Below are 27,338 nucleotides of genomic sequence, written 5' to 3'. Positions count from 1 at the left end.
GCGACGGAGATGGCCGGGAGAGACCAAAACAAGGCGCAGCTGCCGCCACCTGGGCAGCCAGGGCCCCTGGGGTCGTCCGCCGCGGCATGAAGGCGTCCCCGGAGAGATGCGGGTCGGCCAGGGGAGGATCGTCAGCTTTGGCCCACGCTTAGGGTCCATGAGGGAACCCTGTCATCCCGGCAGAGGCGGCCCTGCCCTCCACTCCGAGCATGCGCGGTCCCTCTTCGCGCGGCCCGTTACCGCGCCGGGGGGCGGGACTTCCTCTCCAGGCCCCGGGGAGGCGGAAAGGGAGGAGGGAGAATGGCTGCCTCCGGCTGGCCGAGCGTGTTGCGTGGGGGTAATCGCCGCCCGGCTCGGGCGCCCGCGGAGAGGGTGCTAGGCCGTGTCCGTGAGGGCCTGACCGGTGGCCCTATCCCGAGGCGGCCGCTTGCGGGGGTGACTGGCGGGAGGACGAGGCTGCACACAGGAGAGGACGGGGCAGCGGCTCGGCGCCGACGCCTGCCTTTGTGGTCCAGGATGGGGTGCGCTCCTTCGTGTGTGTCCGCGCGTGGGTATTGGGAGCTTGGGAGGGAAGGAGCTGGTGGGATTTGGGGCAGTGTGAACCCATTCAAGGACAGTCCGATGTAGGAGGGGATGGGGAGACTGGTGCTGTTGCTTTTTTCTTGAGCTTTATTTATTTTACTGGAAAGGCGGATTTACAGAGAGGATCTTCCATCCGCTGGTTCACTCCTCAAGTGACTGCAGAGGCCGGAGCTGAGCCGATCCGGAGCCAGGAGCCTCTTCCGGGTCTCCCACGCGGGTGCAGGGTCCCAAGGCTTTGCGCCGTCCTCGACTGCTTTCCCAGGCCACAAGCAGGGAGCTGGATGGGAAGTGGAGCTGCGACTCGAACCGAAGATCCTGTGGAATGCCGACACTAGGGGGTAGAGGATTAGCATGTTGAGCCAAAGCCCCGATTCCACCTGTGCCCCTGCTGTGTCCACTCCAGCAGTGTCTGTGTCAAAAAGATGAAGCTTTGTTACCTAGATTACAAAGAAAGGCTCTGATAGGCTGGCTGCAGAAGACTTAGAGCTGACCGCTGATTCTGAGCGTGCGCTATGGTTATGTGATAGAAGGACTTGTGAAATTTTACCTAAATTTCTCTGCAGTCGAACCTTTGCTGTATTTTTTAACTACAGCCCCCCCCGCCCCCCTGTTTTTCCCTTAAGCTTTGCATTTGTTTTCGTTTTACTGGGAGAGAGGGGTCTTTGGTCGCTGAGTCACTCCTCAGAGACCTGCCACAGCCAGGTCGGGGCTGGGTTAAAAGCCAGGGCTTTGAACTCAAACCATGCTTGCAGGAAGAAGGGAGGCTAGTGGTGGTGGTGGCAGGACTCTGGGACCGGGGCTGTGTCAGCAGGAACCCAAGCCAGGCACTCTGGTGCGGGGTGTGCATATCCCAGGGGCCAGCCTCTGTGCGAGACTCGCTCTCAGCTGTGGTCTTACTATTGCACTTGGTGCTTAGGCTCTTTAAATGCGTTGTATGTCTGCTGTTGCCTTTCTTGTGCCATCAGTCGAGTGAGGAACATCCAATATGACATCATTCGGTCCAGGCCTGCCAAGGCAATTTCAGGTGGAAGTTGAAACTCAGTAAATATGGACCGGATGCGATGGCTCAGTGGCTAAGTCCTCACCTTGCACACGCTAGGATCCCATATGAGTGCTGGCTTGTATCTTGGCTGCTCCCAGCTCCCTGCTTGTGGCCTGGGAAAGCAGGTGAGGACGGCCCAAAGCCTTGGGATCCTGCACCTGTGTGGGAGACCCAGAAGAAGCTCCTGTATTCTGGCTTCAGATTGGCGCAGCTTCGGCCATTGTGGCCACTTGGAAAGTAAGCCAGTGGACGAAAGATCTTCCTCTTGTCTCTCCTCTCTGCAAATCTACCTTTCCAATAAAAATAAAATAAATTAAAAAAAAAAAGAAAGAAGAAACTCAGTGATTTGATAGCAAACCAAGTTGATTATTTATTTTTAGTTTTTTTGAAAGGCCAAGTTAGAAAGGGAGACAGCTATTTTCTATTCGCTGGTTCTCTCACCAGATGGTCTGGCCCAAAGCCTGAAGCCAGGAGCGTCTTTCACGTCTCCCACGTGGGTGCAGGGGCCCAGGGACTTCAGCCATCTTCTGCTGCTCTCCCAGGCTCATTAGCAGGGAGCTAGGTTCGAAGTGGAGGAGCCAGGACTTGAATTGGTGCCTGAATGGGATGCCAGAGCTGGAGGTAGTGAGTTCACTGGCTCTGCCGTAGTGGCAGCTTCCATCCCAAGCTTTAAGTTGATAATTTTGTATGGCCTGTGAGTGATATTGTCCGTATCTTTAATCAGTGGCCGTTGACAGGAGAAAAGTTCTCCGTCGTTGCTGTAAATGCCTGTGTGCTATCGGGAAGTAGCAAGCCTGTGAGGAAAGGGTGAGCACTGGACAGGTCCAGAAGGCAGTCTGAACATCTGCCCAGCCTTGAAAGCCGTTGGCCATCTTTGCAACAGAGCAGCTCATTCCACCAGCTCTTCTTTACGAGGAACCATGAATGTTCTGTGATCTCAAGGTCCCCTTAAACTTTGTTGAGAACTCTGGAGAGCTGCTGTGTGGCACGTTACCCAGAGAAACCGTGTTGACACACAAGAACATGTAAGCACACACTCAGTAGTTTTCAGCCTCTGGTTGAATTGTGCTGCTCAGTAATGGAAATGAGCGACTAGTGTCTTGGTATTGTTATTGTTCCTCAGAGGCTGTCAGAGGGAGCATGTTTAAGAACAGGTGGCCTGTGCGAGTGATGTAGAGTCACTTTCCGTTATGGACACACATGACTGCTACCGCAGGTGATGGTGACCTGCGTAGAGGTGTCACCCTAAACACAGTCAGGCATGGTCGCGCTCTCCAAGGAGTTGTACAGCTCCAGGCCCAGACGACGTCCCACCTGTACAGTCTGTTCTTCCCATCCTAGAGTTGAGGGCCGAGAAGATTAAGTGCTTTGGGACTGGCGCTTGGCTCACCCCTAGGGGAGCCTGTTGTCCCGGTTCTGCCTCTGCCAGGAGCCAGTAGCATGCCCTGGCCTCCTTTCTCTGAGAACTTGTAGGATTTTTTTTTTTTTCCCTCCAAGAAGTATCTGCTCAAAAACATACCAAATTCTGTGTTTATACTCGATAGGCAAATAGGTAAATGGTGTTTAGAAATCCCTTACGCAGAGTCCCGTGGAAGATGTTAATGTGTGGTTGTCTGGGGAGGCTTTGAAGCACTAGGAGCATTTGTTTCGGATTTGTAATGACTGTAGGATTCTGCTATTCTTAAATTCAAGCCATCTGTCTGTTACCTTTTCCGAAAACACAAGATCCCAGTAACAGATTCCTCCACTTGATTTCCCCCTGTTAGAGACTAAATTGGGAGAGAAGGGCTTCTGTTAGGTACTGAGGTGCTCTAGCTGTTTTATATTACTTGTAAGGAAAGGGTTCCCATAAAATGATTTTTAGAAACATGACTTGGGCCCAGCACCATAGCCTAGTGAACAAAGTCCTCACCTTGTATGCATCTGCATCCCATATGAGTGCCAGTTTGTATCCCGGCTGCTCCAGTTCCCTTCTAGCTCACTGCTTGTGGAAAGCAGTCGAGGACGACCCAAAGCCTTGGAACACTGCACCCACTTGGGAGTCCCAGAAGAAGCTCTTGGCTTCGGATTGACTCAGCTCCGGCCGTTACGTCCATTTGGCATGTGAATCAGCAGATGGAAACTCTTTCTATCTTTCCTCTGTAAATCTGACTTTCCCATAAGAATAAATAAATCTTTAAAAACAAAACAAAAAAACATGGGACTTGACCCATAAGTTCTGTAAGTTCTCAGGCTTTTCATTTGCTTAAGTCATATGCAGTTTGCTGTGTGAATGTTTTAGATTCCAAAACCACCTGAAACCACGGTGAGGTTAGGCTGCCAATAAGGGTGGCCAAGGGGGCAGCCTACAGCCCCAGCCTGAGATACACGAACCAAGCATAGGATCTGAAATGTGCATGTTGTAGGTCTTTGAGCTCTTGGGAAAGTTAAAACTGTGACAGATACTAAATGTGAGTGTGAAAGTTCCAAAGGAACGTTCTAAAGCACACCTTTTCTATTCTGCACGTTCTGTATATCCTCCCCCTCCCCAGAGTGCAAGGCTTTCCCCCCCAGCCCATGTTCTCTTACCAGTGGGAGCTGTGTCAGACCCCTCAGCGGACCAGACGCAGAAGGGAGGGTAACCTGTCTGTTTGTTGCTGCCCTTCTAACCCCCTGCCAGCATGCACCAGTGTGAGAGCTGGTTTGCTGTCGAATGAGTAGGCTTGCTTTGCTCTGGAGCGTAATTGCACGTCCATCTTCTTTGTAGATGTGTGACCCCTGGCAGCAGAGCGTCGTTTCTGGCCATTCAGAGGTCCCTACAGGTGAAGCAGAAACAAGCCCCGGGGTCGCTGGATATCCTTGGTGTCTGAAAGGTGAGTGGGCGGCACTTGGCCTGGAGAGGAAGACTTCGTGCTTCCAGGAGGGGATTTTTGAGCTCCTCGGGCACTGGAACGATAAGGAGGCAGCAGGCTGCCTGGAGTGCCTAGGCAGCTGTGGCCGCGTGCAGCCGTGAACAGCCTGGAAGCCAGCATCAGGCACTTTTCACGCCTCCCTCCACAGTGCTGGCCCTCCTTCTCGATGGAGTGGCTTGTTTTTCCTCCTTGCTTTAATTCGTGCTTGGGATGTGGAAGGCAGTGGGAGGGTAGGGGTCTTTCTGGGAGGCAGAGTAATAGATGATTTTGCCAAGAAGTAACAAATGTACTGAGTGAACCCATCTCTAAAAAAGCTCCGTTGTGCCTTGTTGATGTGCACAGCTGGGAAGGTGCTTCGGTGTTACCGACTGGTGTTTCCCAATCAGTGTCTTGTATTCCTGTCCAGTCTGAACCTGAGGACATTTCTTCCGGCATTTCTTAAGTGACAGATGTGGGAAAGGGCAAGGTTAGAGCTGAAGTTCATGCTGCTAGAGCCTTCTCGTTTGCTGTGTCCGTGCAGCTGCCTGCTGTTTGAACCTACTGCAAGCGGTTTATTTTGCACAGTTAAACAATACTTTGAGTCTACCAGGATTTGAATGCGTGAAAATAGAAAAACCTGATTCAAAATCTGGGGAAAACAAAGAAAATGAAGAAAAATGAGTTTTATTGGAGGGAAGTTGGTGACAGCAGAAAACAAGCCGTGAAACAGTCCACTGTGATGGTCTGAACGACACCAGCAGCTGTCCTATCACAACTCCAAAATAATGAGTGGTCATAGTCACAGGTTATGGTCACACTCTTTCTGGAGAATTCTTAGTGACGGGGAAGACACGGGCTGTCCATTTTCATCTCAGATGACACTCTTCCATTTAAGGTGGTTATGTCAGGAGTTCAGATCTCGCTAAGCCTAAGGTGATAGGTCCCTGTAATACCTTAACGTTCACGGACCGTGTTGTGAAAACCAGACTTGGTCAGGTTCTTCTGGAGACTAAGAAAACAGAGTCCTTGAAGTCGAGCTGACTCTGCCTTTAGCCTCCTAAATGAAAAGGTAGATAGAACAGGTCTTGTTGGCAAAGTGATTTCAAGACCTACTTATCTACCAACAGCCACGTGTACACTGCTCTGGTGTTTTGGTACACGGAAAGCAGCTGTGTCTTTAAAGGTTGGAATTGTGGGGTTGCGAGCGTTTTACTCTGATAACCAATAGGAAGGTAACTAGAAACTGGAGGTGAGTGGAGAAAGAGGGCTGCTCCGGGCTGCGGTCTTCGTGGATCCCAGAGATGTCCAGTGTCCTTCCTCCCTGCCTGGGACCAGCCTGGCTTCCAGGACGCCATCTCCTAGAGCCCTGGGCTGTGGGCAACTTGGGTGTGAGAGCTGAGAAGCGCAGCACGTTCCGGAGCAGGAGAGGCAGGAGGCAAAAGGCCTCGCTGCCCTCTGTGGATGACCAGAGCTTCGGGAATATTCTGTTGGATATGCACAAGTGAACATGTGTTGTCCCCACCTTCAACAGGAAGGAAGTCACTTTGTTTTAGCCTACACAAGACCCTGTGGTTGATGCCGTGCTCCATTTCTGCCTTGGGAAGGGGAAGGCGGAGCTTACGCAGTGTTGTCCTTAGTGGTACATCTCAGGGAAGAACAGGGACTGACAGCTGCTTTTTATTTTACTTTCTTTTCTAACTGCCCATTCTCAGGAATTATCACAAAGTTCTGATTTTTTAAAAATGTTTCTGTTTTGGCAGATGTGTCAGCAGGTCTCAGGTGAACACGGCCTTCGTAAGGTAAACCCTGCCCCCCTCTTTCAGCAGCAGCTTGCTGGGGTTTGACGGGATTGGAGTATGTGACAAAAAATAAAGTTTTGTTTGGTTCTGTTTTAGACTTGTGCTTTCTTTTTGTAGAAGAGAAGAAAAATGTTTAAATAAAGGTTCTTTATACTAAAAAGTTGTCATGCTGTAAATTGGTCATCTGCCTTATCTGAATTAAGTGGGTCTTCACGTCTGACAGTTCTAGACCGTGTTTTCTTGGTCAAATAAAATTTTTGTGAAAACTTTACAGGTGTGGCGTTTCTAGCTGTTCACCCGTGTTCCATTTGAAATACTCCATAAAGCCTGATCGAAACCTGTCTTTTCTGCCATACCCTGATTCCTGCTTGGCAGGAGCAGAGGGCAGATTTGAATCTGCACACACATGTGTCTTGTTAAAACTGGACCCATTTCTTTGCTCACAGCTGCGACATTAGTACTGTATCAGAGGAAGTGACCCTGCTTGGCAAGGCGGGCATGCGCATGTGTGGGAGCATTCTAGGCTGCCGGGGGTGGAGGTAGGGGCGGGGAGGGTTGGTTAACTCAGGAATCTGAGCTGCTGTTTGCACCAAGAAGCAGAGCGTGGTAGGAGATGGAAGAGAGGTGTTCTGGTGAGTCAGAATGTGCTGGAAAAACAAGACCATTTTTAAAATATATTTTTAATTGACCCAGAATAGTTGTTTGTGTTTGTGGGGTGTTGTGTGGTGTTTTGCACACGTGCACCATACTTACTGGGATTCCTGTCAGTTTTCATTTCATTGTGTTAGACACTCAATCCTTTCTACACAGTTACCGCGTTGCGTGCTCACTACCTGCTCCCCTGCAGTCCTGGACCACCCTCTCTCTCCCCCTCCCTCCCTGATACTCTGCCCAAACTTTCTATTATTCTCTACTTTGAGAACATACAAGTGAGGGATATATGGTATTTATCTGTGGCTTATCTCACTAGTTCACTGTCCTTCAGTTTCATCCGTGTTACTGCAGATGACATTGCATTGTGTAGTAGACCGGATTTCTCTACTGCTTCATCTGCTGATGGACATCTCGGTTGACTCTGCATCGCAGAATCATGAGCAGAGCAGCAGAGTACATCTGTCTCTGGCAGGTGCATTCCGTTCCCTTCGGTTTCCCTTCAGCAGCAGGTGGAGGGCTCCCAGGGCGGTGGTGCTGTTACAGTTTTCTGAGGGAACTCCACAAACTGTTGGCAATGCAGTTTATATTTCCGCCAGCCTTCTGTGGGGTTCCCCCTTATCTGCATCCCCCGCCCCCCCGGGGGGACTCACACTCCGATGGCCATTCTGCTGGGGGAGATGCTAGCTCCCGTGGCTTGGGCTCATTTTCCTGATGATTGGTGGTCTTGAGCGTTTTTTTCAGAATGCTTTCTGGCCATTCATATGTATTGAGAAATGTCTCTTCCAGTTGTCCATCCTTGTTTTTTTTGTTTTTTGTTTTTTTTTTTTAGGATTTATTTATTTTTATTGGAAAGGTGGATATACAGAGAGGAGGAGAGACAAGAAGATCTTCCGTCTGATGGTTCGCTCCCCAAGCGGCTGCAATAGAGCTGGTGCTGAGCCAATCTGGTGCCAGGAGTCAGGAGGCACAGTGGAGCGATAGGAGACTAGTAGAAAGTGACATGCCTAGGTATTGGGATACCGTTGCGTATCTTTAGACACCCAGGTTTCTCCAAAGAAAAACAGGGGTGTACAAATTGGCGGAGCTCACAGCTGAATGAGTAGAGGTGCTGAGCAATGTCTGCGTTGAAAAAGGACAACCTGGGATTTTCGTAGTCCAGTAGGATGCCAACTGTCTTCGGGGGCACTGTTATTCTGAGATCTGGAGTTGTCCTGTTGTGTAGAAATTCATACTTATGCCTGAGAATTAAACATTGATAGGATAGATCAGAAAGTCTGTAGATGAGCTGTCTGGAATTTGCCCTAAGGAGCAACATTTGCCAACCCTGTTGCTGAGCAACTTCTTGGCAAACTTGGCACACTGTGTCCTGAACCCTTAGCTTATTGGATTCAGTGGAGCAGCAGAACATGTATTTAAAATTCAGACCTGGGGCTCAGAGATAGCAGCCTTTGTGATAAAGCTGATGGGAACTAGCCCCGTGATCTCTCCTGCGATAACATGGGTCTTTTGGAATAAGTTCTTCTGGGCACCATTATTCCAGGGCATCCAATTCTTAACCTTTCCAGCAGACCAGTCATCCAGTGGACTTGCCACCAGTTAGTACACAGCACCTGGCTAGCACCTTTCAGCCGTGCTCCATGTCCTGTGTGCTTTGTGAAATGGCTGCGGCTGAAGCCAGCGCCGACTGGCATCTGAAGAGCTATGTGCCAGCATGCTGACCTGTGCTCGGCAGGAGCTCATAGAATAGGATCTGGACAAGTGGAACAAGCCAGCTCACCATCCTCGGGCTGCTCTTCTTGCCAGGCCCGCCTCTCACCAGCCATGACATTCCACACCATGAACCAAAACCTACCAGGTGGCCAGCAGAAACCGGCCTGGGACATCATGCCCTGATTCTGTGACTGCATCCTTCTGAGGGCACCACGTCACACCCAGGCTCTCGCTCTCCTGCTGCTTCTGCCTGCCCTTTGTCACTCTTCCACCTCAGGTTTCTGCCCCCTTCTAATCTCCACACACAGGTGCCCCTGCTTCCTTTATGTTGATCTCTGAGTTGTGTTCTAGCTGCTGTTCTTATCTTTCTAAGGAAACTGATATGTAATCTCAGAATCCTCCAGGGAAGGTATCTGGCTCTGCATGTGGTAAGTCTGGTATTGTCAAACTGTGGTGACACTGATTAGAACTCATTCTGGTCTAAACCTTTTGCTGCAGGTGGGTCTTCCCACTTAAACAATGTGTCAGTAACCACAATGAGGGTCACAGGCAGAGGGATGCACAATAGTAAGACACCAAGCCAAGTAGGGTCGGAGATCCCGTGCTACTACGGGTGTGAGAATACCAGTGTGGGTTTGTGTTACAAACATCGCAGGTTGGAGCCGAGGCCTGCTGTCTTGAGGTGTGTGTTGCCTGGTTTCCTGAGACTATCCCCAGGTCAGGACTGTTCTCACATGTACACATAATAACGTGCTCAGCCCTGTGAGCAGACCAGAGCTGGCTGTAACCACTGCAGCATCCTGCCCACCTTTGTTTCAGAGGATAGAATGGAGGCTTCAGATCAATGCACCTGCATAGGAGCACGCTGAGATATCGGCACATGGTGGTTCGCAATGTTGTCTTCGCAGCTGCAGTGCCCGTGTTTGAGAACAGCTGTGAGGCCAGCCTGAGGTGCACACTAGCTGCTGTGAGAAGTAGCTGACTTCTTAAAGTGGCAGAACAATTCTGAGGAGTCAGCAAGGTAATTCAAGGAAAGGTGTAGAACAAACCCTCTGTGAATTCTCTCCTCACTCAGACTTAGAGAGTAGCTGGCATTAACCCCTGAAATATCTTAGAATGATCTCAGAAAACCCAGTGGGGTCCCTAACCCTCTCTGGTGAAAAGCCTCTTGTCTCATCTCTGTGAAGCAGGTGTTCATCCCGGTCACCCCAGCTGGCCTGTACCTCAAGGATGTGTACGTGTGCCGCATGCACCAGGAGAGGCGGTTTGCACCCAGGTCCTCGTGCCTGGGGACTTCCTCCAAGGCCACACCGACCATGTAGTCCAAGCTCTCGCCCACCTCCACCTCCCAGTAGTGGCGTCCTCGGATTGGGATCAGGTTCCCCAGGACCGCAGCACACCTGGGTCAGAAGGGAAAAACGTGTGTGACTTGCAGTGCCCTACATCTGGCTGCACAGGTGGGCCACACCACCTGCTGTGGTCAGTCAGTAGGTGGTATGTAAACATGGAGGTAGGTGCTTCTGGGCCTCACTTGTAAAGCGCCCTCAACTCTCAGGGCTGTTTGCAGAGGCTGACAGGAAGAGGATGGCTACAACTGCTTGCTAGAGGAGACCCTAACCAAGGAGATCATCTGTCCAGTGATCGAATACTCCCCATACGGCCATAGCAGCCAGGCCTGGTCAGGGCCAGGAGCTTCATCTGGGTCTCCCCCATGAGTACAAACACTTGGGCCACCTGCTGCTGCTTTTCCCACATCCTTAGCAAGGGACCCAATCCCAATGGGCACCCCAATGGGACGCCAGTATCACAGGTGGTGGCTTTACCCACTATGTCACAATGCCAGCCCCTCACTTTCTTCCAGGAAAGAGGAGTGAAAACTCCTATGGGGTAGCACAGTCAAGGGCATGCATATGTTTGAGGTTTAAGAACTGGCCAGCCGACGACACAGAGCCAGCCTGGAGGAAAGCCTTATATGAGAATTTAGAGGTCAGCCCAGGAAGAGTGAGACAGCAGATGCTTCACCCATCATCCCAGTCTGTAGTCTCCATCAGGAGCAGTCACCGTGCTAAAGGTCAGCATTATGTTCTGTTCAACAACAAGGTTTGCACTGGGACTCAATCATGTCGAGATCTCACAGAGTGAATGAGTGGTCTGCCTTCAGGAGACTTCTTCCTCCATCAGCCAGACGGCATACCCCCCTATGTCCCTGGGAAGAATTGCTGCAGAGCTGGGTGACACTTGGCTAACTTCCACCTTTGCTATCTGTTCCCCCCGTTGTGGGCAGAGAAGGGGGTGGATAAAGCTGATTTCCCCTGTTCCTGCAGCCTCACACTGACACTCAGGGACAGTGGGCGCTCACTGCAGTGACGAGGCCAGAGGAAGAGCCGGCCACAAGAGTGAAGATGGCTTACCTTTTCCCACTAGAGGCCCTCTCAAGAGGCTTGCTTTCTACCTTAGGAAACACTCCTGCCTTGAAAATGAACCCACTAAGGACTTCCATTACACCGACTGGGAAGCTGGAGGTCACTGTCTGATACTGGCATTCCACATGGGCACTGGCTTGAGTCTTTGCTGTTCCAGCTTGCTGCTAAGCCTGGGAAAGCAGCGGAGGATGGTCCAAGAACTCTGGCCATGGGTGGAGTTCCTGGCCTCAATATGACCCGACTCCAGCCTTTGAGGCCATTTTAGGGATGGAAGCACACACTCTCCCTTTCTCTCTCTCTCTCTTACCTTCCAGATAAAAGTGAGATAAATTCTTAACAATATTTGAAAGGCAGAGTTACAGACAGAGGTAAGGACAGATCTCCCAACAGCAGTGAGGACTGGGTCAGGATCTAGAAACTTCCTGTAGGTTTTTCCGTTTGAGGACAGCCAGGGGCCCAAGCATCTTGGCCATCCTCCAGCAGGGAGCTGGATGGGAAGTGGAGTGACCAGGACTTGAACCAGAGCCCGTATGGGATGCTGACACCTTATATGGCAGCTTATGTGCTATGCCATGTCACTGGTCCATGAACTAAATCTAAAAGGAAAACAAAGTACCTGGTGAACCGAATGTTGCTGCTAGCTGGCACCTCCCTGGTCGAGGCTTTCCTTTCACTTCGCGTGAGCGTAAATCCGTCTTCAGAAATGGTCAGACAAGGGTGGCAGGTGTCCTTGTTAAGGTGAAAGTAACTTCCTGTGGGGGGAAGGATCACATGGGAGACCACCTTTCTGCAACCCTTCCCCTGCTTCTCACGCAGGTGTCGCTGGGCTCGGCTTCCTATGGAACACACATGAACTGGGCCTTGCACAGTCAAAACTGCCCTAGGGACAAGGATGACACTCGCCACACAGCAGGCAGGCTGGTGTGGCCAGCGCTGACTGGAGCAGTTTCCAAGCTTTCCCGTTCAATCCTCACTGGTATTTCCGGAAACAGAGGGTATGCCTCCTGTCCTGTGGAGGAGGAAAGGTGGGCCCATGTGGTTTGGAATCAGCTGGTAAGTGGCAGGACTCAGAGGGGAACCTCAGAGCCCTCCAATGCCAGGGGCTGCAAGTGCCTGTGAGGGGGCCAATTTCTAATCTGCTGATCAAGGGATACGGGGATGGAGGGAAGTCCAAAGCGCAGCACTGCACCTGCAGCTAGGGCCATGGGGGAGAAGGGGATTAGAGTCCTCCCCAAATTGTAGTAGAACAAAACCCATCAATAAATGGTAAGGAAAAGACCTGACAAAGATGATTTAGTTAAGCAAAATCCATTACTTCACCACAGAAACTCACTGTCCCCTAATGTCTCTTAGCCGCATCCCGTCTCATCATTTATGGTCTCAAATCCTAGTTCCAGGATGGGCACAGTAACACAGCGAGTTAAGCCACTGCTTGGGGCACCCATGTCCCATTCGGGAGTGCTTGGTTAGAGTCTGCCGTTACTTCCAAATCAGCTTCTGGCTAATGCACACCTGGGGAGCAGCATACAATGGCTCAGCTGCTTGAGCCCCTGCCACCCACAGAGGAGACCTTGATGAGTTGGACCCTTGACTTCAGCCCAGTCCAGCCCTGACTGTAGTGGGTATTCAGGGAATGAACCAGAAGAGATGAAAGATCTCTTCGAATTTGTCTCTGTCTCTCCCCATTATCACTGTACCTTTCAACTGAAATGGAAATAAATAAAAATCTGAAACCCTAGTACAGGCATTCACAGTTGTCCGCGGCCCCCTTCTGCCAAGTCTGCTGTTGCTGGAAGGCTCAGTCATTCTCTGGGGTGTATGATCCCACGTCATCCCACCCCTAACATGCCACAGGGCCCACCTGCGCCTGCCTGCCCGCCTGTCCTCATCCCAGACAAGCATTGAAGCTGAGGATATCTGCTTTTGTTGATTCACATTCATTTGCATTTCCCATGAAGACACTCTTTTAAAAAATCATTTGAGCAGACTAGTTCAAAGACAACCTGATTCATCAGGAGCCACTGGACCTGCTACGTGCGCCCCGGGCTTGGTGAATCCAACAGCTGAGTCAGCACAGGAAAGCAGAAGGACCACGACCTCATCCTGGGGGACAACCCAGCCAACAGTGGAACCAAAGGCGACCGCCTCCCTTGTGTCTCCCGCTTGTGTGGGGCCTGATCCTCCCGGCATGGGAAATGAGGACAGGATGACATGAGACTTCTCTGAGCCAGATCTCTGGTCACAGCTGAGGTCAGCTCCCTGCTTCTGCTGGTCCCCTGCAAGTCACACTTGCTACACATTTGCTCTGTAAGGTGTGGGAAGAGCCACCGGACCCAGGTACACTCTGGGGGAGCTGGGGCAGCGTGTGGGAGGCTTTTGGTGATGGCTCTGCTAGTCCAAGGCCTGGGCATGGGATGGATGGTTCCAGCACAAGGAGGAGGAAGGGCTGAGGAAAGCGAGGCAGCAACTCTGAGCAGGACCTCTGGGCTGGGGTGGCGTCTGGCTCGTGGCAGGAACAGGCCAATGGCTGCTCCCTGGGGATGTCGCCAAGAACCTGTCCCTGCCTGAGATGAGCCATCCAGATGCACATTCTCTAGTCCACCTGAGGGGCATAGAGGAAGACCTTGGGTTCCAGTGCTGGACTCAGTCATCAAATTGCTGTGCGATGCAGACCTGCCGTCTCCCCGTGTGCGAGATGGGCACTCAGGGATTTGGCTGCCGTTGAGTCTCGACCAGGCCTGACTTGCCATGCATACATCCACGCTTTTGCCTGTTTGCCTTCCCCCAAACTCCCCCAAGGAAGACAGCTCTTTCCAGGAGCCCTTCAGGGAGGGTTTGGCCTGGAACACAGACCTGTGGTGTGGACCGTGGCAGGCTCGCTCCTCATGCTCAGGCCCCCCACGTTGAGGGCTCGCACATAAATGGTGTAGCTCTGCCTGGGCTGCAGCCGCACCAGGGCCTCGCAGGTCGGGATGCCCACGATTGACCTGGTTGAGGAAGCAAGAGGCTCGGTCAGAGGGCCCGGGGTCAGCTGGGGCCAACCACTGGACACTCGCTCCCCAAGCTGGGATCTGACTCCCTCTCACGCTACCCATCATCTCTCCCCTCAGGTGCCCTCACCCTTGGCCCCACTGTGACTTCCTGTGTGCCTGGCCATCTCCTTTTCGAGCTCCCATCCTAGATCCACAGGCACCTGCTACTGCTTGCATGGTGGCATTGGTCGAATGTTACATCCAGGAGATAATAGCAAGTCCGTGTGTGTGTGTGTGTGTGTGTGTGTGTGTGTGTGTGTTGGGGTGAGACCCTCTCCAGGGTCCAGATGCAATATTGCACACCTGGAATGCTCTGAGTGTGTGTCTGTGAACAAATCACTGTGCCCAGAGTGAGCTGTGGGACCCCTGTCTGAGCCCTTCACACACACACTCTTGAACTTGTGCTGTTCATGGAACAAGCCTTCAAGGACCACTATCTGTACATATTCCTGCCCGCGTGGATGCCAGGTCATCCTAGATATTTGGAGGCTACAGCTCTGGGCCCATGAAACATTTCCACTTATCCAATCAACAACCATTAACTAAACGTGTTAGGCTCCGGGCACTGTGGTAGGAAAGCCTGGGGCAAGTGAATACAGGCCCTGCCTTGTGGGCTGGATGGGAAGGGAGTCCTTGGGGATGGTAACTGACAAGCCGTGCAGCGTGCAGGTGGAGGGCTTTTGAGCCCAGCTCTGAGGAACGCCCAGGAGGTAATCAGTTGCCAAAAGGTGGAGGCATGTCCTACACAAAATGGGGGAGCAAGTCCAAAGGCCCTGTGGCATGAGCTGCACGTTCCCAAGAGTCAAGCCTTGCCATCGCCTAAGGGTACCTGAGGAGGTCCCCACGTCCATCCCCCTGCTGCTGGGCATTCCTCCCTGTTACTGGCTTCTCATCTTGTTTGGGGCCATTACCCCATGGACTGCCTGCTTTGTCTGTTAGTTAGTTCCCTAGGGCTCCACACATGACCCGTGTGACCTGGCACCACCTGTGTGAATGAATGAATGAGAAACCCTCGTTGGGCTCTAAAAAATAATTTAAAAAATCATCCACAAGGTTTAACTGGCCATTCACTTTGCTGTTCACCCACCTTTCCCCTCCAGTAGCAGCAGCCCCAGCTACCTCTGACACAAATGAACATCCCTGTGGGTCCCACATTCCGACCCTCTCCTGGGTCTCCTGCACTTACTCAGTGACACCCGAGGCTTCTGGCGTCTCCCCCTGGGTCAGCTCCACCGTATACGAGTCCACAGGGTTGAGGCTCCCAGACTCCCAGCAAATGAGCGCAGCCTCTTCGCAGCTCCGGATCTCCTTGACTTTTACGATGGGGGGAGAAGGAGCTGCACGCGGGAGAAAGGGAGACCAGAACAGTCGCTGTGTTCATTTCCAGGCACGGGCGATCACTGCCACCGCTTACCTCTGTCCACAGCAGCTAAGATGCCCATGCCCCACGTCAGGGCACCTGGCTCTGGCTTCTCCCGCCAGCTCCCGACTAATGCAGCAATTGATGGCTCAAATGGTTGGGTTCCTGCTACCCACTTGGGGCACCTGGGCTGAGGACTTCTGAGCCTGCCCAAGTCTCTGCCATGCCAGGCAAGTGGGGAGTGAGCCCATGAAGGAGAGCGCTCTGTTCTCTCTGCCTCACAGACAAATGAGTTTTTAAAGCACTCGCGCATCCCTTCTGGAGGAAGTTATAAGGTTCAAGTGTCAGTGTGATCAAGTGTGACAGTTCTGGCATTTTGAGACCAGCCATAACGTAATGTATTTGTCACGGGGCCAGCATTGTGGTGCCTTGCAATGCCAGCATCCCATGTGGGCGTTGGTTCGAGTCCCAGCTGTTCCATTTCCAACTCAGTTTCCTGCTAACGCCCCTGGGAAAAGGGCGGAGGATGACCTGGGTCCTTGGGCCCCTGCACCCATGTGGGAGACCTGGATGGAGTTCCAGGCTCCTAGCTCAGCCTGGCCCAGCCGCAACCACTGCAGCCACTGTGGGAGTGAATCACTAGATGGAAGAGCTCTCTCTCTAACTCCGCCTTTCAAATAAATAAACTTTTTATAAGAGGGGAAATTGTCTCTGTCCTACCAAGCATATAGATTTGGTGAATTAAAGGAAGAAAGCAAATGATGCAACTCCTTTCCTTGCAGGTGGAATCAAGAGCCGCACCACACTTAGCTGCCCGGGACTGCCATGTGCCCTTGACTAAACACCCTGCGAAGGGGGTCGGTGGCCACGTTACCTGTTACGTACACAGCACGCTCGCTGGCAGGGCTTGAGCCAGCCCTGTTCTGAGCTGTGACCCAAAATTCGTACTGACTGTTAGGTGTGAGGTTTTTCACGGAGCAGTATGTTTCTTTGACGGTCACTGTAGATTCTGGAGGTGGGGGAGGGGGAGGGGATGTGGAAATAAAGATTGGAATTCAATTCTATGAATGATAGAAAACAAGAGCTCCTAAAAAATAACTTCAACCCCGGGGGCAGGTGCTGGGGTGCAGGAAGTAAAGGCTACTTGGTGTCGGCACCCTGCATGCATACTGATCCGAGTCCCGACTGTTCCACTTCCTGTCCAGCTTCCTGCTCATGGCCTGGAGAAGCAGCACAGGATGGTTCCAAGTCCTTGGGCCCCTGCATGCATGTGGGAGCCAGAAAAGAAGTTTCTGGCTTCAGGCTGGCCCAGCTCCAGCTGTTGTGCCCTTCCGGGGAGTGAGCTAGCAGGTGGAAGAAAGACCTCTCTCACCGTCTCTCCCTCCCTCCGTGTAACTCTGCCATTTAAATAAATACTTTTAGAATTTTTTTAACCCTTTAAAACAGCTCCAGTGGCTCAAAATACATTGAGTGGAATGCCACGGTGGTGGAACTGGCTGCAGGTCCTTCTACCCCTATGTGCGTGCCGTGTCCCCTTCCCTGACACCTCACCGAGCCTGGTGATGACAGGGTCCCTCCCTCCTCCTCACTGTTCCTTGAACTTGGGCTTAGCTATGTGATTTGCACTGGCTGGCAGCATACACGACACAGGCCTTAGTGGCCTGTAAAGCACTGCCACCTGGGACCTGGTCCTGTGCTGTTGAGATGGCTCCTGCTCCCATGAGAACACGCCTGAGCCAGCCTCCTGGAGGGTGCAATGCCTCATGGGGGGAGTCCCCAGCCACCCAGGCAATCCTGGGCCTAAGACCAGATCAGTCCAACCAGTGCATACGATTATAAGAAATACAAAATAGGGGTGGGCATTGTGGTGCAGCACGTTAAGCTGCCACTTGGGGAGCCTGCATCTCCTGCTTTGAGTCCCAGCTCCTCCACTTTTGACCCAACGCCCTGCGAATGCACTTGGGAAGGCAGTGGAGGACAGATCAGATACTTGAGTTCCTGCGAAGCACAGATGGAGTTCTGGTACCTGGCTTTGACCTGGCCCAGCCCCAGCTGTTGTGGCCATTTGGGGAGTGAATTGGAGGAAGAACATTTCGGTTTTCTCTATCTTTCAAATAATAAATAAATAAATAAATATTTTTTAAAAAGAAAAAATAATAATAAAGTTTGAGGCAAAGGAAGACTAAGCCAATAACTCCTTGCAATCTTGACAAGCAATGGGAGCTCACTAGCTCCCCCTTGAGGTCAGTACTGCACACGCCGCAGCTGGGTTCTGATCCTAGCCTGGCATTATGGGCCACCCCAGTCAGGTCCCAGCTTGCCCATCAAGCCCTTCCTACCATGCTCAGCTGTCTCCCAGCTTTCGAGTGGTTTCCAGGTCACGAAAGCTTCAGGAACAGACCCATCCCCTTCTCCAAGCTCCCAGCTGCTGGGAAGGCAGGGCCCGGTCCCTCCTTCACCTCCTCCCTACACTGGCGCGTTAGCATTTCCCAGGTGGAGCCTCACCTGCTTGGCCTTTCTCGGGCAAGCCATCCTGCACCAGCCGGTAGGACAGCTGGTAGCTCTCCACCGTGTCATCGGAGTACAAACTCCAGCACACGCGCACTGAGGATCCCGTGGCAGAGTTGGGGGCTTGGGGATTTATCACAGGAGCGGAAGGAGCTAGAGAGCAGAAAAGAGAGGGAACAGCAGCAGAAAGAAGGAGGAGTGAGTGGCCTTGTCCAGGGCTACTCACCCCAATCCCCATGCTCCATGCATCCGTGGCGTCCTAGAATGGAAGCGTATAGTGTGAACAAAGGTGGGAACCCCTGCCCGTGTTTGCCATGTGAATTTGGAGAGCAGGTGCTAGTGATGAGGACTCAGGCTGGGTTCCAGTTTGCAAGCCCCGCCCCAGGCTTGCAGGTCCTCTGGCACTTTGATGCCATCTGGGCAACGAGGGGCATAGCTTCCCAGACCCTGGGGCAGACAGCAAGACAGATAGCCTCAGCAGGAACCTCCCCCTATTGCTCTAACTGCAGGGGTGTCCCTGTGAGCAGCCCCCACATTGCCATGAGGGCAGATTGGAGTGGCCACACACTGCAGAGTCCATCTTCCAAGAGCCTTCACAGACTCTACTCTTGCCCTCTCCACCCCCACGCCATCTTGCACATAATCCAGAAGGAAAACAAACACTTGGTGGGGGAGGGGGAGAATTCCTCTGTGATTTTTCTCCCAGGTAGCTAGCACTGTCCTCCATCCAGGCTTGCAAAGACATCCCAAGTCTCAAAGCTTGGAGTTGAGTGATCTGAGACAGAGGGCAGCTGTATTTAGAGGAGTTCATTGTGGCCTTCCTGGCAGGCCCTGGAAGACCCCCAGGTGGCAGAGATGAGAAGCGAGACATGGAGCCCATTCCCTCCCATGATCTGAGTCTGGGGCATCCAGACGCCCTTCTCTCTGTGGTCAAGTGCTATGCCACTCAGAAGCCAAGGGCCTAAGAGGAGCGTTAGGGTCGGATTCACATGTTGTGTGTCCCCATGGATTAGAAATTTGGCCCCTAGAGTTAATGATCAAAAGGCTCACTTTGATGGTCCCTCCGTTCAGCCAGACATAAAAATAAACTCAAAATGTGTACAAAAATCTAAAGATTGGACCTGAAACTGCAAAAACTCCTGAAGAAAATACAAGGAAAAAGTTATTGACATTGGAAGAAAATATTTTCAAACTTTTTATCCGAAAAGGGGCTAATATCCAAAATACATCAGACTCTTACACAGCTAAAACAAAACAGCCGAAAGAATCCAGATGACCTCATTGAAAATGAACAAAGAACTGCAATCAACATTTCTCCCAAGAAGACATACAAATGCCCATTCGATATATGAAAGCAATGTTTGGTATCAGTAACTACCATGGAAATGCATGATGGGATGTCACCTCACACCTGCCAGGAGTGACTAGCCTCAAAAAACGCAAAGAGTGTGTGTTGGTAAGAGTGTAGAGAAATGAAACCTACATATTCTGTTGGCAGCAGGGCGGGGTGGGGACCCCACAGAAAACTGGAAACCACAGCAATCTCACTTTTGGGTATGACGCCGAAAGCGTTGGAATCAGGCTCTCAAAGGGATAGTCAGACTCCAGTGTTTTCAGTAGTCACAGTCTGGAAATAACCTCAATGTCCCTCAATGGAATGGATAAAAAAAAAATGAAATCTATGCATCTATCACAGACTATCATTATTTAGCCTTAAAAAAAAAAAGGAAGTCATATCATTTTTGGGAGCCTGGATGAACCTGGAGGATATGGTGCTGGGTATAATAAACCAATCCCAGAAGGACAAACACCAAGCAGTTTAGAAACACACGCATAGAAGACGGAGACCCGGGTGATCCCCTGGGGAGAGGAGGAGTTGGGCGATTCTGTTCCTGGAGATGGATAATACCTAGAGGCATCCTCTACAGCATGGGATATTCAGTAGCAAGGGAACATGTGCCTTTAAACATGGGGATAGAGAGAAAGAAGGGCAGGACAGGAGAGCTGGGTCTCATGTCAAGTGTTCTTGGCACAAAAATACAAAAGCAAACTGCTCCAGTTATGGGAGAGCTGAGCACCAAGAAGCGTGCGTGGGCAGCAGGAGCACCTGGGACGCTGTTGATGGAGCCCATCAGCTCTTCCACGTCTGAGAAGTCCATCGTCTGCTCTTCAAAGTCAGGCTGCGTGGAGATTTCCACATCTGTTTTGGTTTTCAGGAATTTCCCGAGTCTGTTGGTACAAAATTGCGTGTCAGGGGTGGGTGTCGGACCTAGCTGTGAGAACACCCCCTCGCACAGTGGAGCGCCTGGTTCTGTTCCCATGGCCGGCTTCTAGCTGGTGCACACCCGGGAGGCAGTGGCGGTGGCTCAGGTGGCTGGGTCCTGGCCACCCGGGTGAGGGAGCTGGCTGGCGTTTCCAGCTCCTTGCTCTGGCCTCTGCCACTGCTAGCATTTGAGGCATGAGCTAGCAGATAGGAACAGCACCCTCCTAGACACACACACACACACACACACACACACACACACACACACACACCAAAACAGAGGGCTCCCCTCCTTCGGCTCACTGTGCTGGGTGTTCCTCATTGGTGTCAAAGGAAGAGAGCGCCTTTGCTGGACTTTCATTCCTGTGGTTGAACGTGCTTGGGCTCCCTTCCGTTGCCTGCTTCAATGATGGACTTGGGAGGTAACTGATGGGCATGCGTGGAATCATGACGGGGAGGAGGAAGGGGCGAGGCACATCAGAGGGTGGTCTGGGGCATGTACCACGGAGATCCAGAACTCCTTCTGGAAGGTCTGTCCAGGGCTAACCTGGAGGTTCCCCTCTGTACACCACCTCTGGTCCTGAGGCTCTAGGGCCTCCCTCCTCACATGGGCAGTTGCCTTCAAGTTGCTGAGGGGGTCCTCTGGGTCATGTGGCACCTGCTTCCTGCCAGTTGCAGGCTTTGCACACAGCAGAGTTTGAAGCCGGGTCTGTCTTTGCCAACCCTTACGTTGCTAACTGTCTGTGTTCATGTTGCTGCATGTATACACATTGTCTTTTAGCTGAATATCACAAAACCAGCCTTGTGCGTCAGTTAAGGAGGAGGGGTTCCAGCTGGGCTAGACTTTCCCAAGATCCTGAGGGTTAGCCGGGGTTGAGCCCCTGTCTGTCTGATTCTAAAACATGCATGTTTTGCTGCCACTCGGCCTGGGGCCGGGCAGAGCTGGCCTCGTTGGTGCTGCTGGATGAGAGCAGGGGCTGAGGGAGACCATCGGAGCCCAGGCTGGCTAGCTGGACTTCACCTGGCACTGTCCCTTGCTGCCCTGAACAATGAGTTCCAATGCTGGCTGGTCCTTGTGTCCCCTCCCCATCATTCTGAGGTTAGGACTATTGGACTCGCAGGTGTGGAGACTGACATTGAACTGGAAGCCCTGGAATCAGGGGAGCTGAGGCTGTGTGAACCCCTCAAGGTGCAGAAAACCCCGACAAGAAAAGGCATTTTACCTGTCAGCCATAGCCACCGCATCCTAAGGAGGAAACAGAGAAATCGTCACACTCGTATGGGAAATGCGTTTCTCTCCCAAAGTGGGAAATCAAAGAAACTCGGAAAGTAGGAGCAGGGGGCAGTGACGCCGCACGCCTTCACACAGCCTGGCAAGCCTTTCCTCTGCCTACACCCCCCTTCCATTGAGGGGCGGGGAACACCCTGCCCGAGGGCCATGCAAAGTCACTGGGTCTGGTCCTGGCGAGGCAAGTGGGACTAACATGCAACCCATCTACAGCTGACTACTTTTTTTTTTTTTTAACAGTGTTTTATTTTTATTTATTTTTTTAAATTTATTTTATTTTTATTGGAAAGGCAGATATACAGAGAGGAGAGACAGAGTGGAAAATCTTCCGTCAAATGATTCACTCCCCAAGCGGCCACAACGGCTGGAGCTGAGTCAATCCGAAGCCAGGAGCCTCTTCCGGGTCTCCCATGCGGGTGCAGGGTCCCAAAGCTTTGGGCCGTCCTCGACTGCCTTCCCGGGCCATAGGCAGGGAGCTGGATGGGAAATGGGACTGCCGGGATTAGAACCGGCGCCCATATGGGATCCCGGACATGCAAGGCCATCACGCCGGGCCCCTGACTACTTTTTAAGTTGAGACTTTCTTACCTTTAGCAAATGCTATTAAAAATAGGCAAAATGGCCCCTGGCAGAAACTAGGTTCCCTGCTGTTGCAAGGTGTTATAAACTGTGTTTTGGGGCTGTGGATGGCAGAGGCAGACACCCAGAGGGAAGGTCCTCTGTGTCATACTGGCTTCTCTCTGGCTGGCTGTTTTGCAGTTTTTAAAACCATGGATGGTGTCACTTTCCCTGCCGTCTGCATTCTGACTTCATGACCCAGTCACCCTGAGGTTCATGGCCCTCCCAGTTCTCCAGCCCTGGGCCTCCTGTGCTCCACACAGGAAGGAAGGGAATGCTGGAGGCGTTGGGTCATGCGGGGCCCACACTCAGGCATGAGGGAACATGTGAAGGCTGCATATCTGGCCCCTGTATGGGACACCACATCCGCTCCATGTCCCCATGGGGTTTTGTGAAGAGAAGACTCGGCTCTGCCCAAAATGGAAATTTCCACAGCCTAGCTGGGGTGGAGCTTGAGCCCTACTGAATTTGATTTCGTTTTTCTTTTGAAGACTTTACTTATTTATCTGAAAGGTAGAGTTTCAAAGAGAGTGGGAGAGATAAAGACAGAGGGACATCTTCCATCTGCTGAGTCACTTTCCAAATGGCCTCAGCCGGGCCTGTCGAAGGTCAGCGGCAGGTGTTTCTCAGGTACAGGACGTGGGTGCAGGGACCCAAGCACTTGGGCCATTAGCAGGGAACTGGATCAAAAGTGGAGCAGCCAGAACTCTAAGAGGCACCCATATGGGATGTCATTGTCCTGAGTAGTAGCTTTACTGGCTACACCACAACACAAGCCCCTGATTTCATTTGTTAAGCATATTTGTTCAAATGAAAGCCAGAGAGAGAGAGAGAGAGAGAGAGAGATCATATATCCTATTCCCTATCTCCCGTCCCACATCCCCAAAATAGCTGGAGCTGGGCCCCTCTGAAGCTAGAACTCAATCCAGGTCTCCCTCACGGGTGGCAGGGACCCCAGAAGTTGGGCCAGCAGCTCTATTTTCCAGGGTGCACAGTCACAGGTAGCTGGATCAGAAGCAGACATGCCTGAACCTGAATCAGCCACTCCAGTACGGGATGTAGGTGTAACCAAATGCCTGTCCTGAGAAATGGATTTTGAGGGGTGCATTATCAGATGATGAAGTAAATTTATCATTCATATCCTGGTCACTAGAAAATCTAAGGTGATTTTAGAGCTTGGGCAATTTTTTTTTTTTCAGAGCCCCCAGAGTCATTAGAAGTGGCCAGACAGCTCTCAGGACACCAAGGGGACAGGTCTCTGAGAATCAAGGACAGAGGGGCAAAGACGGGCTCTACTTCACCCATGACGGGCAGATGGAGCCCGAGTCCCTAGACATGAGGACTCCCCTGCCTTTGGCACTAACCTTGATGAACTCAGTCTTCTCCTCATGACACATCTCCTCTATGGTCTCCATCAGCTCCCTGCACGTGTCCAGGTTCTCCCCGCAGCTGACCAGCTGCCCGTACAAAGACTCCAGCTTCTCTTTCTTTTTCTGTCCCAGAGCTTGGATTTTTTCTTCGTATTTTTGGGCAAGTGTTTCCAAGATCTCATTGTAATGGGACTCAAAGTTTTGTTCTTGTCTTCCAAAATTCTCCTGCAAAACAATTGGCTCTGGTCACCCTTCTTTCAGGGTGCCTGGGAAGGATCCACTCTGAGCTGCTTCTGTTCCCTGACTTTGTCTTTTATATTCTTGCCAGGATGATGGACAGGGATGGGGCAGGGAGGATGGGCCCTGGGGAAGTCAGGACACAGGGGTCTCCAGCTGGACCACCACGGATGACCCCAACAAAATGCACTGCTTTCTGTCTCCACAGCCCTACCCCCACACTATTTTTAACCACCTCCTGTCACCATGGCAACAGACCAGGGAGTTAGTTAATGATGAGTCAGCCTGGACCTAGAGGCACTGGATCTAAAGGCAGAAATGTTTTCCCCCAAACTCCCAACATCACGATGCTCATTTGCATTCTCTGGTGCCTGAATCAGACAAGCACCACCCAAACCAATTAGGGTCACAGCAGTGAGGGGGTGGGGAGGAGGGACTAAGGGGATCAAGGACTATGGCCAGGTGGCTAACAGGTGACAGAAATGCAGGGAGATAGAAGGCAGAGAAGTAAGAGTTTTGTTCCTCTTAACCCAGGAGTCCTGGGGAGGCAAGACAGGAAGGAGATCATCACGGCTCCGTTTCCCTGGAGAATTCTGTGGGTTCTAACTAGTGTCATTCACGTCACCGGATGCTGGGGGCATTTCCCATGAAGAGGTGTTTATCAGTCATTCTAAGGACAGTTCCCGGGCATCTGCTGTGCTCATAGGAATGGTGGAAGAGAGGGAAGAGCTATCAACGACTCCCCAGTGTTGAGTACCAACAGTCCGCTCAGAGCACCCACTGGGGATGCAGGAGAGGTAAGCTGAGCGTAAGCTGGCAGAACCGAGGGCAGGGAATTCTGTATTGACTGCTGCACGCTGCCCTCTCCCACTGTGCCTGTGGGCTTGGAAGGGGAAGAGCAGGGACCTTCTGTGTACCTCCCACTAACGTTTAGTTCTGTAGCTCTCATCTTTCATATATGCATGTATATATATTAGTTATTAGAGAAGGCAAATAGATGAAGAGTTCTAACCAAATAGTTCCCCCCCTTCCCCTCACCACCCACAGTGCTTGCAATAGCCAGGCCAAAAGCCATGGACCAGGAACTCCGCTCAGGTGTCCTCTTGGGGGTGACTTGAGCCATCACCTGCTGCCTCCCAGCATCTGCATTAGCAGGAAGCTGGAGTCAGGAGTTAACCCAGGCATTCCAAGGCGGGATGCACATGTGTCAACTACAAGGCTAAGCGCTTGGCTGCTCTTCTTCATGGGGACGAAGGAGGGCTGGCTTCATGGGAGAGGAGCCTGGGACTTTTAACACAGATGAGATCCCCACCCCCACCACCACTGTACCATCTGAGGCTGCATTCATAGTAGCAAAGAACAGAAGGAAGAAGGAAGGTCCTACAGTCCTTGGTCCCAGTCCACCTGGAAGGTCCCAGTCCCTCTGGAAGGGTGAGGGGGCAGACTACACTATGCTTAATAGGACACACACAAGACAACAGTCATGGAAGCTTATTATTATTATTATTATTATTCCCACGAGAAGTAGGGAACAGCTGTGCCAGAGGATGGGCATCTCAGAACTTCCCCAACACTGGCCCACGAGACTGATGCTTCCTGAGCAGCTCTGGGAATACCAGAAAGAAGGCCCAGAAACACCTTTGAGCTCGCTATCATTGGTCTCTGGGTCAAGAATCTTCATGAGTTCTTTCTTTTGTTGGGATGTGGAGGGAGAGAGACCTTCTGAGCTTGCAAGTCTAGATTCTTACTGACCTCTTGAGAAAGTCTAGAAATCTTTAACTGAACAAAGACAACACATGCACTCATTTTTTTTAACCCATGCTGGGGTCAGGGGGATGGGTGAGAACCAATGCAAGTGAAAAGACAAATAACCAAATATTCAAAACTCCTTATCTCTACATCACCAGAACTCAAATGAGGAGCTCCCCTGATTGAATCACCATGAAACCACCTTTGTTCAGAGACGGCCTAAACCATGTACAACTGGCAATTTGGGTGAACAAGGGGGTCAGTTAAAGGGAAGAAGAACGGTTGCAAAGTTTCTGCCTCATTTATGCATGCAGCAATCGTGTTTAAAATCCTGCTGTTCAAGATCCTGCCCAGGGTTGAGATGGGATAAGGCAGGGGTGGGGAAGAGGGCCAGCGCCAACACTTCACATCCTAAAAACAACAGAATTCTCCCACTCCTGCTGGAGTCAGCTGCTGGACGCAGGCACTAAGCCCCAAGCACTTGATGGGCTCCCCAAGTTCTTACCTCCACAGTGATGAAGACCTCCTCCAAGTGACTTGCGAAATTTTCCATGTCAATGATCTGCTTTTCCAATTTGTACATGTTCTTGTGAATTTCATCCTAGCCAACAGAGGATCACAAAGAAGGTGTTAATAGTCGCCCTTTTTCTGTCTTTCGGAGAGCGCGTTTTTGAGATTGATTTCATGCCAATGTGCCTAAGTCACAAAAAAAGGCAAGACCACGACAAAGAGGAAGGACCGAAGAGGCTCTATACCTTGGCGCTTTCCAGGGCTTGGTTGAGCGGGGTCACTTCGTGTTCCTTGTGCACGACAAGGTCCTCAGCAGCTCTTACCGGAGTTTTGCAAGTGACGCAGAAGACATCAGCAGCTTCTTCCTCATCCTCCTCCTCCGGGATCACGTAGCATTCATACTCCTCACTGGCGCGGCCATGACTGTACTGATAGGCTTCCCGCAGGTCTTGGCACTGGCCCCTGGAGCCCCACCCTCCAAAGCCCAGGTCCCCTGCCTCAGCCACCTCTTCACCAAGACGCCAGTCCTGCTGCTCCCAGGCTGGGTCTCCCTCCTTCACCCCGTAAGGAGGATATTCTTCAATTCCCATCCTGGGCACGTTTCCATCAATAATCTCATCCCCTAATTCATGGTCATCTTCAAGACCATAGAGATGGACCAACTCATCCGCTTCCTGGTACAGATGCCTGTGGGTCTGCCCCTCCCTTGCCCCTCTGGCCTCGAAGGTTCGCTCGGCTTGGATCACTTCTCTCCTCATGCCAGGACTTTCTTCCGGGAGGAGCAGCAGCCTGTTGTCAGGGTCATACAGATCCATGTGATAAAAGTGGAAGTCCGTGGGGGCAGGGCGGCTGTCCAGTCCTGGTTCCTCCCCAGTGTCCTCCTCCATTTGTTCAAGAGAGATCCTTCCGGAAGGGTTGGCAGGGAACACGCTGGGTCCTAGGAAACAAACAGAGGGAGCAGGCAGTCCCTGAGCACACCATTGAAAGAGATGGTCCTTAAGTATGCACTCTATTTGTGAACAAGCCCTCTGAGTAGTCCCTTGGGATTCGAGGTTTGCATCCCATGTCAGAGAACCTGGTCTTGATTCCCAACTCTGGCTCCTGTCTCTGGCTTCCTGGGAGGCAGTGGGTGGTGACTCAGCTAGGCAGGTCCCTGTCACCCACAGGGGAGACCTGGAGGAAACGTTTAGCTTAGGAATCTAGTTGTGGCCCAGTTGGGCATTTGAGGTGTGAACAAGTCGGTAAGAACTCTCTCTTTCTGCATCTGTCTATTCCCCTCAATCTTTGTCTGTTAATCAAAGAAAAATACAAATTTAAAAAAAT

The 27,338-nt window shown here is 51.7% G+C and overlaps 1 protein-coding gene, 1 long non-coding RNA gene and 1 other non-coding gene across 5 annotated transcripts; 2 read left to right on the top strand and 1 right to left on the bottom strand.

Annotated features, from left to right (window-relative positions):
• The first annotated feature begins 328 nt into the window (after window positions 1-328).
• LOC121149244 lies at window positions 329-6,710 on the top strand. The gene is made up of 3 exons (XR_005882634.1): window positions 329-521; window positions 4,371-4,476; window positions 6,255-6,710. It is a non-coding gene; the product is annotated as an uncharacterized LOC121149244 (long non-coding RNA).
• LOC121149687 lies at window positions 5,497-5,623 on the top strand. The gene has a single exon (XR_005882823.1).
• Window positions 6,711-7,932: 1,222 nt separating the features above from the next.
• Window positions 7,933-26,902, bottom strand: FSD2 (fibronectin type III and SPRY domain containing 2). Of its 3 annotated transcripts, XM_040969620.1 has the most exons (13): window positions 26,751-26,902; window positions 26,261-26,657; window positions 26,011-26,106; window positions 23,514-23,744; window positions 21,467-21,489; window positions 20,088-20,209; window positions 17,978-18,133; window positions 16,347-16,481; window positions 15,299-15,449; window positions 13,934-14,067; window positions 11,697-11,832; window positions 9,881-10,057; window positions 7,933-8,185 (listed from the first exon to the last, which is right to left on the bottom strand). In XM_040969620.1, exons 1-13 carry the CDS (start codon window positions 26,900-26,902, stop codon window positions 7,933-7,935), a joined length of 2,163 nt encoding a protein of 720 aa, XP_040825554.1. The 3 variants fall into 3 exon arrangements, with proteins under 3 accessions (XP_040825554.1, XP_040825553.1, XP_040825555.1); XM_040969619.1 differs by having other exon boundaries at window positions 26,261-26,902; XM_040969621.1 differs by lacking the exon at window positions 16,347-16,481 and having other exon boundaries at window positions 26,261-26,902.
• Between the last annotated feature and the right edge of the window lie 436 nt (window positions 26,903-27,338).

The sequence above is a fragment of the Ochotona curzoniae genome, unplaced genomic scaffold (genome assembly GCF_017591425.1).
Source record: "Ochotona curzoniae isolate NIBS_2020 unplaced genomic scaffold, NIBS_Ocur_1.0 scaffold_4701, whole genome shotgun sequence".
Taxonomy (NCBI): Eukaryota; Metazoa; Chordata; class Mammalia; order Lagomorpha; family Ochotonidae; genus Ochotona; species Ochotona curzoniae.
Note: the sequence above shows the minus strand (reverse complement) of the source record. Positions and strands in the feature narration are given on the sequence as shown.

Bases quoted from the DNA above. Each gene is read 5' to 3' on its own strand.
- FSD2 (XM_040969619.1), bottom strand. From the start codon at position 26,902: ATGGAGGAGGACACTGGGGAGGAACCAGGACTGGACAGCCGCCCTGCC. The intron at 20,210-21,466 runs GTAAAATGCCTT...TTGTACCAACAG, and splicing joins GCGGTGGCTATGGCTGACAG to ACTCGGGAAATTCCTGAAAA. The intron at 11,833-13,933 runs GTCTGTGTTCCA...TTCCCCCCACAG, and splicing joins TGCCACGGTCCACACCACAG to GAAGTTACTTTCACCTTAAC.